Below are 12,437 nucleotides of genomic sequence, written 5' to 3'. Positions count from 1 at the left end.
TTAATACCTAATTCTCGTTGACGAGTAGCGTGACACTGGGTGATGTTTTGTTAATTGTTATAGCTATATGTTCCCCTATTTAATTGGCACTTTGTGGCTCCGTCCACATAAGCTATAATAATATTTTTAGAATAGAAATAATGCCTCCGAGGTGGAGGTACGCGAGGCGGACGTCGTCATGGCGGCCATTTACTTCAACAGGATCATTGACATCAAAGCCTGGCACGGCGGTTCATTCAGATGAAAGTGGTTCGGCCATGGCTTAAATTGATGACGGGAAGAGGAGTGGGAGTGACGATAGGAGGGCTAGGAAGATGCTCTGTTCTTACTCGATGTGGCACGTACTCCTAAACCCTAACACAAAAGAAAAAACCCTACTCCTTGGAGGGCTAGGAGTATGTGCCACATCGATCGGTTCATTCAAAAGGAATGAACAAAAGGAAGTTATGAAGAAAACCTACAATCACAACCACATTGGGACCCTCCTTCATTCATTTTACATCAACACATGTGAATTAATATAATTGAGCCTGCGCCTCGAATCTTCATTCATGCCGCGCCACTGCAGAGGTGGCCGTTGCCGTTGCACATCGTCGACGGGCTCCTGACCAGCGCGTTCTCGCCCTCGACGAGCGGCAGGTGTGGCTCCTCGTCGTCCTGCCTCGCCCCCTCGACGTCCTCGTGCGTCAGGAAGCAAGGCTGGTTCGTCGAGCACAGCACCCGCGCCCACATCCGGTCCGTGATCACCACCTTGTTCTGCTTCTCGGTGATCCTCTGCAAGTTTCATCATTTCAATCGGTGTTAATTATTCACTGCTGAGATTGAGAAAAAGCTTGCAAGCAAATCCATGACCAGAGGGACTTACGTAGAAGGGGATGTAGGCGTGCCTTCCGTTCACCGGCGCGACGGTGATGCCGGTGTACCCCGCCATGGCGCCGTGGAGGGCGCTGTGCGCCAGCAGCGTGCAGTAGACGTTGTCGGAGGCGTTGGACGGCACGGCGCGGATCATGTAGGTCGGGTCGATGTACTTGAGCGTTATGGGGAAGTTGTTGGCCTTCCTCTTGAAGTGCTCCTTGATCTTCTGGGAGAGCCAGAGGCCGACGTCGAGGAGGACCTTGTTGCCGGAGGCGTCGTGGGTGTCGGCGAGGTTAATGCTCTTGGCGATCAGGTCCTGGCCGGCGCCCTCGGCCACGACGATGACCATGTGGCCGTTGTCCCGGAGGCGCTTCTCGACGAACTCGAGCAGGCCGCCCTTGCCGTCGAGGTAGAATGGCGACTCCGGGATGAGGCAGCAGTCGACGTCGCGGCTGGCGAGCGTGGCGTACATGGCGATGAAGCCGCTGTTCCGGCCCATGAGCTTGACGACGCCGACGCCGTTCTCGGCGCTCTCGGCCTCGACGTGCGCCGCGTTGATGGCGCGCTGCGCCTCCTCGACGGCGGTGTCGAACCCGAACGACTTGTCGATGACGGCGATGTCGTTGTCGATGGTCTTGGGCACGCCGACCACGGCGCACCTGAGCCCGCGCCGCCGGACCTCCTCGTGGATCGACGCCGCGCCCTTCTGCGTGCCGTCGCCGCCGATGATGTACACCTGGTTGATGCCGCGGTCCTGGATGCTGTCCACGATCTTGGCCGTGTCCTGCCCGCCGCGGGAGGTGCCCAGCACCGTGCCGCCGCGCTTGTGGATGTCGTTGACGGACCGCGGGGTGAGCTCCACGGTGTTGCGCGCGTAGAAGCCCTTGTAGCCGCCCTCGATGCCGAGCACGCTGGTGACGCCGTACATGTCGTGGAGGCCGCAGACGAGCTCGCGGATGACGGTGTTGAGGCCAGGGCAGAGCCCGCCGCAGGTGACGATCGCCGCCGTCACCTCGCCGGGCTGGAAGTAGACGCGCTGCCGCGGGCCGGCGCGCCGGAAGTGCGTCCCCCGCGCGCTGCTCTTGTGCACCACGATCTTCTTCGCCACCGTGTCGTCAGGGTTCACGAAGTACTGCCTGCGACACCGGAACATCAACACGATTATTGAGAAAACCGATCGAAACTGGGATCGAATTTGGAGCGACGAACAGAACACAGAATTAAGGGGATATCCCGATTCAGATTGTTACTTACTTGACAACAGAGTAGGCAGGGTGGTCTTGCAGGGGATTCGGGTAGCTCTGCAGAGGAATAGCAAATCAAGAACGTGAGCAAAAGCAATCTACGGTATTGGTTAAAGAAATCTCTCTCTCTCTCTCTTTTTGTGAAGAAGAAGAAGACTCACCTTGAGCTCTGGGAGATAGTCGGTGAGGTGCGGGACGTCCTCGAGGACGTACCCGCCGCAGCCGCCGGCAAGCTTCTTCTTGGCCGCCGGCTTGGCCTTCCTCGCCGGCGGCGACGATTTCGCCGCGGGGGCAAAGGAAGACTTCAGTTCCAAAAGCTTGTGCTGCGGCGGCGGCGTGATGGCCACCGGAGCCGGCGCGACGACGACGGTGGCGGTCTCCATCGATCGCAGCACAGTACTAAGGAAACTTGACCGATCGATCGGAGGAGAGCGACTATCCGACGATTGAATTCGCCGGAATTGCCGGGGAGGGGAGGACTGGAATTCTTGTTCTTTGTGAGACTTGGGATTGGTGCGAGAAGGCGGGCAATCGAGTGCCGGATTTATATAGCCGGGGCGGGGGGCCAGGAAAGGGGGACAGTGCCACAGTGGTGCATTTGTGGCTTGCGCGTGCAGGACAGGACGGCGGGAGTCGGTATTTTCGGTATCGGAGTCGGAGAGCGCGTGGAATTCGGCCCTCGGATTCTCAGCTCGTTTCTCTTTCTCCCGTTGTTTGTTCTTTTTCTAAAAAAAAATGGACGCTTCAAAGCACTTTATGAAATAATTTGATAAATTAGATTGAACAATTAGTCATCGATGCCTTGTTGTAACAAAAATTTGTGGCATCACCAAATCTTTCAAACATTATTTCCTAAACGCCATTAAGAATTAATCGAAAGTTACTAAACCCATGAAATCCTTTGTGAAATAAGTCAGAAAATTTATATAAATCATTTATTCATCAATGCCTTAATGTTAACTAAAAATTGTGGCATTATTTGAATCTACAATCATGTTCTTCCGAGTATTTGAGATTTTTCACCCCTTGTAAAAGTTTTATGCTTCAAGTCTGACGCAGACGGTCACGTACATGCAACATTTGATACGGGAAATTGGCAGGTTAAATAATATGCATTCCCCTCGATCTATCATCTCTTTCACATGAAAATTAGCACAAAACTTTGATGAGAAATGATATCAGTGTCCAAAACGAGGGGTATTTGATGTGTTTATGAGCCGGGGAGTATTTTCCTCTAGGAGACTCTGCGAAACTACAAAATAATTCCCTCATTGTTTTGACCGGGCAGTGATTTAAAATTAATCACGTGGACAAACCCAAGGAGGAAGCATGGGGGGTGGTGGCCGGTGGCCCCCGCAACGGGAAGATGCGGCGACGGCGACCCCCGGGGGCCCCATTGGTCAATCGCGCAGCCATCAAGCTCGAATTTAATTAATTAACTGGAGGCTGCAAAGCGAAGGGAAAGGGAGGCGCACGCCACCAAAGAAACAGAGCTGCGCCTGCCCGGTCGTCCAATGGCTCCAATTGTCCAATGGCATTCTGCTGTCAACTTGGACCGTACCTAGGGAGAAAAAAGAACAAGTGTGGACTGTATTACTTGCAAGTATTTTTTATTTTTGTGATATTTTTCTCTTTAGCTCTTCAACTATGAGCACTGCTACGGAAGGTTTATCATAGTTGTTTTGGTAATTCCTAAGAGAAAAAAAATTCCTCAAAAAAGTTGTGTTGGTCCTATATGGTACCCATTTTATTATAACTCTGTGCAAAATATACAAGCAGTTATGTAACTTTTTTTTTATCTCACAGTTGTTAGTACAACTTAAATGAGACCATGTGTGACTAGTTGGTGGATTTACCGTGTAACAATTAAGATTCAGCACTCCTCGCCAAAAACAATTATAATTAAGATTCAGTACACTCAGCTCGCGAGTGGTGTGTGTTTTAGAACCAAGAATGTACATTAATTTAATAAAAAAAAAGAAACTGCAGAACTGTATTGTGCTGACACAACTATACTATTTTAATCTTATGCGGCCATGCGGGTTCTAGAGAATGTTTTTGCATGTTTAGTGATACCTTGGGTAGACGATGAATACAGGAGAACCGAAAGAGGCCAAGAGAAAGGTGGAGCGTGTGCCATTTGACCCGAATAAGGATCTTCATGTCTTGATACCTTGGACACTGTGGTTTTCTTCAAACAAAACCAACGAAGAAGAAAACAAGGACCAAGCTTGCTGGAGGTGCCTATGCCGTACATAGTTCTACTAGGAATGAGAATATGCAGATGCTTTGTTCAGTTCTTGGATGTGGTCCACTATAAACATTTGTCCCTTTCAAATAGACAATTTAAGAACATATTGTTTTTCTACAGAGGAACAGAAATGTACTCCAAATTCGTCGTTTGGATCAGTCGAACCTTTCGTTATATCCATGCAAAACTAGGTGTAACCAATTACTCCAAGACACTCGTTTGATTGTGGTTAATTATAAGCTATCGAACTCTAAAGAAAGGTTGCCCTAAAAAAACTCCAAAGAAAGGTTATCAAATGGGGGGAAGGTAAACTTTCACCAATCTATTTCCACTAATTGCATGCTAGAGATGAATAGTTTTTTCGACGAAACAACGGGCGAGGCACCCACCTGAACCATATAGATGAACGTACAGGGCCTAGTGGTAGATAAATTATTTACACACTTCACAATGTTTGGAAAAAATATACTCCATCCGTTTCAAATTGTAGGTCATTTTGACTTTTCTAAGTCCATAGATATTATTATTTACAATTTGGAACGAACGGAGTACATGAAGTCGTATTAGCATCCAAAAACGAATTCACGCCCATTAACACATAAAATGCATGGTTTTACCTTTTAATTGTACTTTTAGTTTTTTTTACAAACATCTTCTCATCCAATAGTTTGTTTTGGAAGAAATGCCTTAAAGAAATAATAAGAAGGCGTAGACACGCCAAGACGGACCTCCAAGCAACTGACGAGCACAGAGTCTCAAAAGGTCTCTTCACGTCCATTGTTTTTTAGAGCCTCTTCTACGCGACCAAGAAGAATAATTTTGGTCGGCTGTTACATGTTCTCTAGTCTCTACAAACACTGTCCTCCCCTCCAAAATTAAACAATCTAAAAGTATATTTTGCATACTTGGATAAATTTAATTATAAAAAGAGAAAGTCTCATTTATTAGATTCTTTCAAAAAAGAATGGTTTTCAGGATTTCCTTTTTGTGACGTGTACATTTGCGGCGACACGCCGCCGGCGCAAATGAGAATGCAAAGTTCTTGTAAGATTCTTCCACTAGGTGACGGAGTATCTTAGAGGTGGATACTACAACTTTCTTGTTTACACATGCGTTTCTACGATGGATTGTAGCTCACAACAAGCACCGTTGCTTGGATTATGCTAGTGGTCCAACTAATTAAATAGGTTGCACGGTTTCCTCTATTAGAAAATTATTAGGAATAGCCGAGGAAAAGCAAAGCTTGCCTCTTTGTGGTTCTAGGTTAATGGTTGCTCATCGGAAGGCACATAAACGTCAACGATGTTTCCCAGCTTAAAATTGATTGAACCCACTAAGCCAATAGAATAATTGAAAGAGATATGCTAGCAAAGTAAACAGAGATCACTCGTGCTAAAAATATTAGTATGTAAGGAATTTTATTGTTCATTGTAAGGCACATAAACGTCAACGAAAAAAAACATCAGAAATTCAAAACAACATCAGAGCTTATTTTGAAAGTAACTGCAGGAGTTTTGGCAGTAGATTAAGCGAGAGAAAAGATAGTACAAATGGAGAAACCAGAAGCCTTCGTCCACTGCAAAAATGTCTTCTTTCGTTCTAGTTTAATCTCGACCCATGAGAGATTTCTTCCTTGGAAAATTCTCCTGTGTTCTCCTGTTCCATAAGAGAAACGTGTATATATGCGTCACAGTGCCACTGAAAGCCCTTTGGAGGTGCTTTTGAACCGTTTTCGCCATATCCAAAAGAAAAGAGAAACAAATGTGATGGTTTGATGGCCTATCCGGAAATTGTGACTCTGAACAATTAGCATGCCCTTTTTATGCTTTAGTGGAAGGTACCACTTTCACCACCACTACCCATGTCCTTGTCTCTTTGGTTGAAGAATGTCTCTTTACATGTTCCTTCATACTTTAGATTGTCAATATACAACCAAATAATTTGTAAAAATTGCAGCAAGCATATGAAGACACCGACTTTTTTTAATGGCACAAATTGTCTTGAGGGTGAAATATTCAATCCCCACATGGGAGAGAGGGTAGAAGTCAGAGAAGCCACGTCATTTCCTTCGTTCTTTTTCAGGACCCATTTCGTAAGAACACAAGACTGATTTGTTCACCTATATCGTCTTTTTGCTGGAACCCAATGAGAAGAGGCACCCACCACCACCCTCTGCATCTCCAGGTGTACGGCGATAAGCGTAACCATGTATCACAATTCCTCGTGATACTTTGACCCGAACGAAGGCGACCATCACCCCCCTAGTACAGAATGAAAGAGATGAGAGAGACTTCTAAACCCATGGGACTCTGCTCTGCCGCCGCTGCAGAGAAACGCCGGCGCCTCCCACCAACCGGAACCCGCAGTTTCTTTCTTGACCCCGGGACCAAACAAACAAGCGCCCAGCGAAGACCAGCTTCGCATTCAAGCAGCTGCCATCCGCAAGCTACCGCCGCCGGGCACCGGCCTTCCATGTTGCTTCCTCCTCTGTTTCTGTCGCTGGTGTGCCTCTGTTTCTGCAGCATGACGCAGTCAGAGTCCAGAAACACACAAGCATGGCGACATGGCGTATGCTTCTGTTGCCACAGTTGGTCTAGATGTTCAGTACCCGTGGGCGGGGCGATGCATGGCCGGGGAATCCGGTAGCTATTTTCCAGATGTTGCAAACTTGCCATTGACCTTTTCCCTTTTTGTAAAGATTACTCAAGGGAAAATGGAATCGCACACGCCCAGTGATATTATATAGTATGTAGTGCCCTGTGATCGTCGTCAAGGTCACGACACCAGAATTATCAGCTGCGAATCGGGTGGCAATCTTTCGGAACCTCTGAATTCCTGATGGATTTGCTGGTAAAACATGAGAAAACTGCAATCCGCGGGCACACAACCTGATAAAACTGGCGGTGCTCAAGATTGAAGTCAATAAAGATGGGAAAGCAGATCAGACCAAGGTCAAGTCGTGGATGTTTCCAGCTTCATAGAGCCTTCCATCACATTTTCTTTCTACTTTGAATGGACAAAAAATATAACCAAAAGAGGTAATACTTTGCAGATTACTTAGACAGTGATGAGAAAATGTAACCAAAACAAGGTAGTACCGAACACCGGTTTTGTGCCTTGCTTGCTTCCTAGCGATGCCATGTTTTTTTTTTCCGTGTTAGGAAAGAAATGGTTTGTTTTTCCCTCCCATACTAGCTGTGTCCTGCACCTTTCGGTGCAACTCATTAACCGCCTCAGGGAGCTCAACAGATTTTGAAGGCTCATGCAAACAAGAAACAAAGCACCGGCAGAACAGAAGAAAGGATAGTTAAGTGAAACCGATGGCATTCAGCATCTTGGAAACAACGGGGATGGTGGAAGACTCAAGACTGGACCTTCAGAAGAAGGAAAGAAAACTGCGAATACTATTCATGTTTCTGAAGAAAGGGACTAGCTCATCGCTTTCAGTTCTGCTAGCAAATCGGGCAGCAGCACCAGAACCTAAGCGTCCACAGCACATCACTGCAACACAACCAAATAGCAGGCACACATGGCGAGCACCGAGCAGTTCCCCCGGGAGCAGCAGGGAAAGCCAAGGTGGAAGGATAGAGAGCCGACTCGAGCAAGTTCAATAATAGGCTCATATGGGCCCTTAGAGCAAGTTCAATAATAGGCTTATATGGGCCCGATTTCCTACAATTTCACATTTGGCAGGTCCACTCGAGCCAACTCGACTCCTCTCTCCTCTCCTGTCTCCTCCGTTCGTTGTCTACTCGTCTACCACAAACCCCCAAAACCCTACCGCCGCCGCCGCCATGTCCTCGTCGCCGTCTCCGGCGAGCCGCCGCCCGACGGGTCCGCTGGCGCTGGGGTTGGAGTCCTCGGCCAACAAGATCGGCATCGGCGTGGTCTCCCTCTCGGGCGAAATCCTCTCCAACCCTCGCCACACCTACGTGACCCCGCCGGGCCACGGCTTCCTTCCCCGGGAGACCGCGCAGCACCACCTCGTGCACCTCCTCCCGCTCCTCCGCGCCGCGCTAGCCGAGGCCGGCATCGCCCCCTCCGACCTCGCCTGCGTCTGCTACACGAAAGGCCCCGGCATGGGCGGCCCGCTCCAGGTCGCCGCCGCGGCCGCCCGCGCGCTCTCCCTCCTCTGGAGCAAGCCGCTCGTGGCGGTCAACCACTGCGTCGCGCACATCGAGATGGGGCGTGCCGTCACGGGGGCCGTGGACCCCGTCGTGCTCTACGTCTCCGGGGGGAACACGCAGGTCATCGCCTACAGCGAAGGGAGGTACCGGATCTTCGGGGAGACTATCGATATCGCAGTTGGGAACTGCCTCGACCGCTTTGCCAGGGTCCTTGAGCTCTCCAATGACCCCAGCCCTGGGTATAACATTGAGCAGGTAAACTGTTCGATCAAATGATAACTTGATTATCCTATAGCTCCAGCTCAATGTTGTTTCAATTCTAGCTGCACATGCACATAGATGCTGGTTTCTGTGAGTGTTACTCTTATTTGAGACCTTGTCACCATGAACCACTGTATTGCATAGATGTAAATCATGGTTTTAAATAGCAGGCTATAGCTCTGCTATAGCGGCGCTATAGCGTTTAGAAAGGGTCTACGCTAAGCTATTGCTATTTGTACAGCTATGGCAGCTACGGCCGCTAAAGCACGCTTTAGCAGCGCTAAACAGCTTAGCGCTAGCAGTCATTTAGCGGCGCTACTCGCATTTCTCTACTTGCAGGCAAAAACGTGATGCCCAGCTACTAAAATTTGCAACCCACATAGGTCCAAAACAACTCAAAAGACCCTAAGAAGCATACAGGTCCCTAATTCCCGCTTCTCCCTTCGAAGAACTGCGACAGGCAGCTACTCTCGGCGGGCAGAGCAGCAAAATCAAGACTCCGTAGGTCCGTGCCCTCCGCTGAGAGTACCTAGTGAGCACCTCAACATGTCCCAGTCCTATCTACACAATGCAAGGTTGTCTCACCCCTGACACTCACGACCCTTTCCCTGATCTATACTCTCTCTTCTTTGGAGTTAATTCGATTAAGTAATCGAGTGTGTGGAGTTGCTTCGGTCCAACAATGGCTTGTTCTTGATTTGATTTCATTGGATGGGTGCGGGCGTTATTGTCTCAAGCTCTGCCACAACAGTTCAAATTGCCGGAGTGATGCTAATAAAACAACAGACTCTGCTTGGACGTCTTGTGTTCATCACTTTTCTTAATTACCATGTGTTTTGTGCATGAATTATTTGTATTTATTCATGCTTTTTTTAATAAAACCGCTATTTGCTATAGCCCGCTATTTAAAACCATGATGTAAATGCACTGGGTGGCCAATTGGTGTTCAGGAAAATGGTAGAAGTTATAGTGCTGCATGAAGATTTTTAGCATGAACTGGTGGGTATGAATGTGGGGTTGTCAGTTGGGCTTGAGCTGTTTACTGATCCTAGCCACTAGCATTTATTGAACAATTGACCCACGCAATGAAATTCTTAAGCAATTTACTTATGTTGGCCATGCATTTAGTGGCTGGTCTGTTGCCTCTGTCAAATCAGTACTGCTGTTGTATGTGTGGGGAAGATTACTTTTGTATGTTTGGTTGAACCATTGTAGGGTTCATATGGTTATACTTCTGTATTGAACTATATAATATGCTGGGTAGATCCTATGTGCTCCCCCTGATTCCAAATTTAAGTTGTTAGGACAATGACACGGCCTCCATTGTGACAGTTTAACTTACAATTTTTGTAAAAATACACCATTTTGAATAGTGAAAATAAAATATTGTGAAAGTGTTTTCCATTCTGAATCTGGTAATATTAACCATACATTGCGAATGTATTTGACTTTCCATATATTGATGGGCCAAGTTAAAAAATGTTTGACCTGATAGAAATTTAAAACCTATATTTGGAATTGGAGGGAGTAGTTTTGTGTGAGAGTGCTTGGGCAATGAAGTTCTCCATGATTTCATTCAGTCTATGTGATCACTTGTGTTTCCTCATTTTCTCATATCACCACTTCAATATTGTATGACCTGTCCCTACTATCTTTTTTCATTCCTTTTGTTTTGAAGACATTTTTTCATTCAAAACGTTTATGTCTTTGTACAACATGGCACATTCTCTCTTCCTTGTTCAGCTTTCCTGATGTACTGTATTTACTTTCCTTGTTCAGCTTGCAAAGAAGGGAGAAAAGTTCATTGATCTCCCTTATGTTGTAAAGGGTATGGATGTGTCATTTAGTGGCATTTTGAGCTTTATTGAAGCTACAGCAATTGAAAAGCTTAAAAACAATGAGTGCACACCTGCAGACCTGTGCTACTCACTGCAGGTACTCGTAAACTCCTTTTTCCTTGTGGATAATAATTGACTATGCATAATTGACACATTGAAGTCATAAACTACCCAGGAAACTCTGTTTGCCATGCTTGTTGAAATTACTGAACGTGCCATGGCACATTGTGATTCAAAAGACGTTCTTATTGTTGGTGGCGTTGGTTGCAATGAGCGTTTACAAGAGATGATGAGGATTATGTGCTCAGAAAGAGGGGGTAGGCTGTTTGCAACTGATGACCGCTATTGTATAGACAATGGGGCAATGATTGCATACACTGGTTTACTGGCGTATGCACATGGTGAGACCACTCCCCTGGAGGAGTCGACATTTACGCAAAGATTCCGGACTGATGAAGTTCATGCGATTTGGAGGGAGAAGGAGATGCCAGTGATGACCAATATCCACACAGATGCAATGGCTGAAGTATCCAAGGATGAAGCCTCCATGCCAACTCCAATCATTGTAGATTCATGAGGTAAATTGTCTCTTACAGTTACGTCTTCCTGCTAATTTTATCTTTTCATGATAGCTGATTCAATCTAGACTGTTGGAGACAGTCCCTAATATGCCACTGATTGCTTAACAGGTCCAAATGAGGATGATATGCTGGGTGTGAATTGTGATCCCACCTCCAACGAGCTTTTTTAGACTTTGCATGATATAGAACACATGAATTATACTGTTGAAGTTTTAGCGGCATGCAGAGCTATTGTACCCAGTGCAGAAACATGCTGTTAATTAGGGTATTATGTAACTTTTGAACAACTTACTGAACAAAAAACATATTTTTGGGTTCAATACTATGCATTTCCTCATGTATGTGCTTTTGAGCTGTCAGAATCTGACGAAGTAATGGTGGTTGTTTCTTTTCTGTCACAGGTAGTAAATGGCTAAATGCTTAAACAGGAAGGTGTAGGAGCATGCATGCATGAGATGCCTTTGCTTGCTGATTTGGAGAAAACCTCGAGGCTCATGGCAGGTGGCTTGTACTACTGTGCTGCAGTTGAGACTGTCAGTTGCAAAGCATTTACTGCAAGTACTGATCTGCAACCTGGTAAAATGAAGGTGTTGTATGTCACATTCACACGTGCTCAAGTGATCAAACCTCACAAGTCACAAACATTCTGATTAGTTAAAGGCATTTTCATCTTTATGTGACCCTTACCGACCGTTTGTTGTAAACTACTCCCTCAGTTCCAAATTGTATGTCGTTTACGAGGGTTAAACCTAAATAACATGTTTTTGTTTCCAGAAGTATCTCCACGCTGAGCGATGAACCTCGCCAAATGCTCTTTTGGTCCATCTTTTAGGTGAAATTTGGGCAATATGTATCCCGCTGGGTATGGCTCGTAGTCAATCTCTGGAGGATATGGAGGATCATAGGCTAGGTAACCTTTTAACTATTTTATTATAAAGCTTCAAATAACCAGGTCTCTTCATCCTTATCGGGCACTCCCACAAGAGACAATTCTTTTTAGCCTCTAAGAGACAACAAGAAGAGCCTAACCAGGACCTTGAGATAACAGCCCATAGGGTAGCCCCTACAGAGCAAAAATCTAAGGTCGGAATACCGGAGTTCTTTCTTTGCTTCCAAGAACATAGATTCCTTCTTCAACCCAGGTCATGACCGAGGGCGGGTATCTCACTCGCATATCTAGAGCCCAGCATCTCTCCTGAACGACACCTTCCGCAGACTCTACTGGTGGTATTTCCCGAAGGCGAGGGTAATATGTGCATCCATATCGGTCAGGAAACGAC

At 46.7% G+C, this 12,437-nt stretch overlaps 2 protein-coding genes across 3 annotated transcripts; one reads left to right on the top strand and one right to left on the bottom strand.

Annotated features, from left to right (window-relative positions):
• Positions 1–210: 210 nt before the first annotated feature.
• LOC101756322 (ATP-dependent 6-phosphofructokinase 6) lies at positions 211–2,599 on the bottom strand. Its single transcript, XM_004960851.3, has 4 exons — positions 2,261–2,599; positions 2,110–2,156; positions 866–1,991; positions 211–774 (listed from the first exon to the last, which is right to left on the bottom strand). Exons 1-4 carry the CDS (start codon positions 2,480–2,482, stop codon positions 550–552), a joined length of 1,620 nt encoding a protein of 539 aa, XP_004960908.1. The 5' UTR covers positions 2,483–2,599; the 3' UTR covers positions 211–549.
• A 5,450-nt stretch (positions 2,600–8,049) lies between these two features.
• Positions 8,050–11,843, top strand: LOC101754690 (probable tRNA N6-adenosine threonylcarbamoyltransferase). Of its 2 annotated transcripts, XR_214809.2 has the most exons (5): positions 8,050–8,732; positions 10,518–10,673; positions 10,752–11,154; positions 11,266–11,422; positions 11,559–11,843. XR_214809.2 is itself a non-coding variant. In XM_004960848.2 (4 exons), exons 1-3 carry the CDS (start codon positions 8,145–8,147, stop codon positions 11,151–11,153), a joined length of 1,146 nt encoding a protein of 381 aa, XP_004960905.1. In that variant the 5' UTR covers positions 8,050–8,144; the 3' UTR covers position 11,154; positions 11,559–11,843. The 2 variants fall into 2 exon arrangements, 1 of the variants encoding a protein (XP_004960905.1); XM_004960848.2 differs by lacking the exon at positions 11,266–11,422.
• Positions 11,844–12,437: the final 594 nt, after the last annotated feature.

The sequence above is a fragment of the Setaria italica genome, chromosome III (genome assembly GCF_000263155.2).
Source record: "Setaria italica strain Yugu1 chromosome III, Setaria_italica_v2.0, whole genome shotgun sequence".
Lineage (NCBI taxonomy): Eukaryota > Viridiplantae > Streptophyta > Magnoliopsida > Poales > Poaceae > Setaria > Setaria italica.
This window is presented reverse-complemented; position numbering and strand designations above follow the sequence as displayed.

What these genes read in the sequence shown, in the direction of transcription:
- LOC101756322 (XM_004960851.3), bottom strand. Translation starts at nt 2,482, where the DNA reads ATGGAGACCGCCACCGTCGTCGTCGCGCCGGCTCCGGTGGCCATCACG. An exon ending in ACTATCTCCCAGAGCTCAAG is followed by an intron (nt 2,157 to 2,260) that starts GTGAGTCTTCTT and finishes ATTCCTCTGCAG; the next exon opens with AGCTACCCGAATCCCCTGCA. An exon ending in ACGCCTACATCCCCTTCTAC is followed by an intron (nt 775 to 865) that starts GTAAGTCCCTCT and finishes TGAAACTTGCAG; the next exon opens with AGGATCACCGAGAAGCAGAA.
- LOC101754690 (XM_004960848.2), top strand. Translation starts at nt 8,145, where the DNA reads ATGTCCTCGTCGCCGTCTCCGGCGAGCCGCCGCCCGACGGGTCCGCTG. An exon ending in CTGGGTATAACATTGAGCAG is followed by an intron (nt 8,733 to 10,517) that starts GTAAACTGTTCG and finishes TTCCTTGTTCAG; the next exon opens with CTTGCAAAGAAGGGAGAAAA. An exon ending in ACCTGTGCTACTCACTGCAG is followed by an intron (nt 10,674 to 10,751) that starts GTACTCGTAAAC and finishes TAAACTACCCAG; the next exon opens with GAAACTCTGTTTGCCATGCT.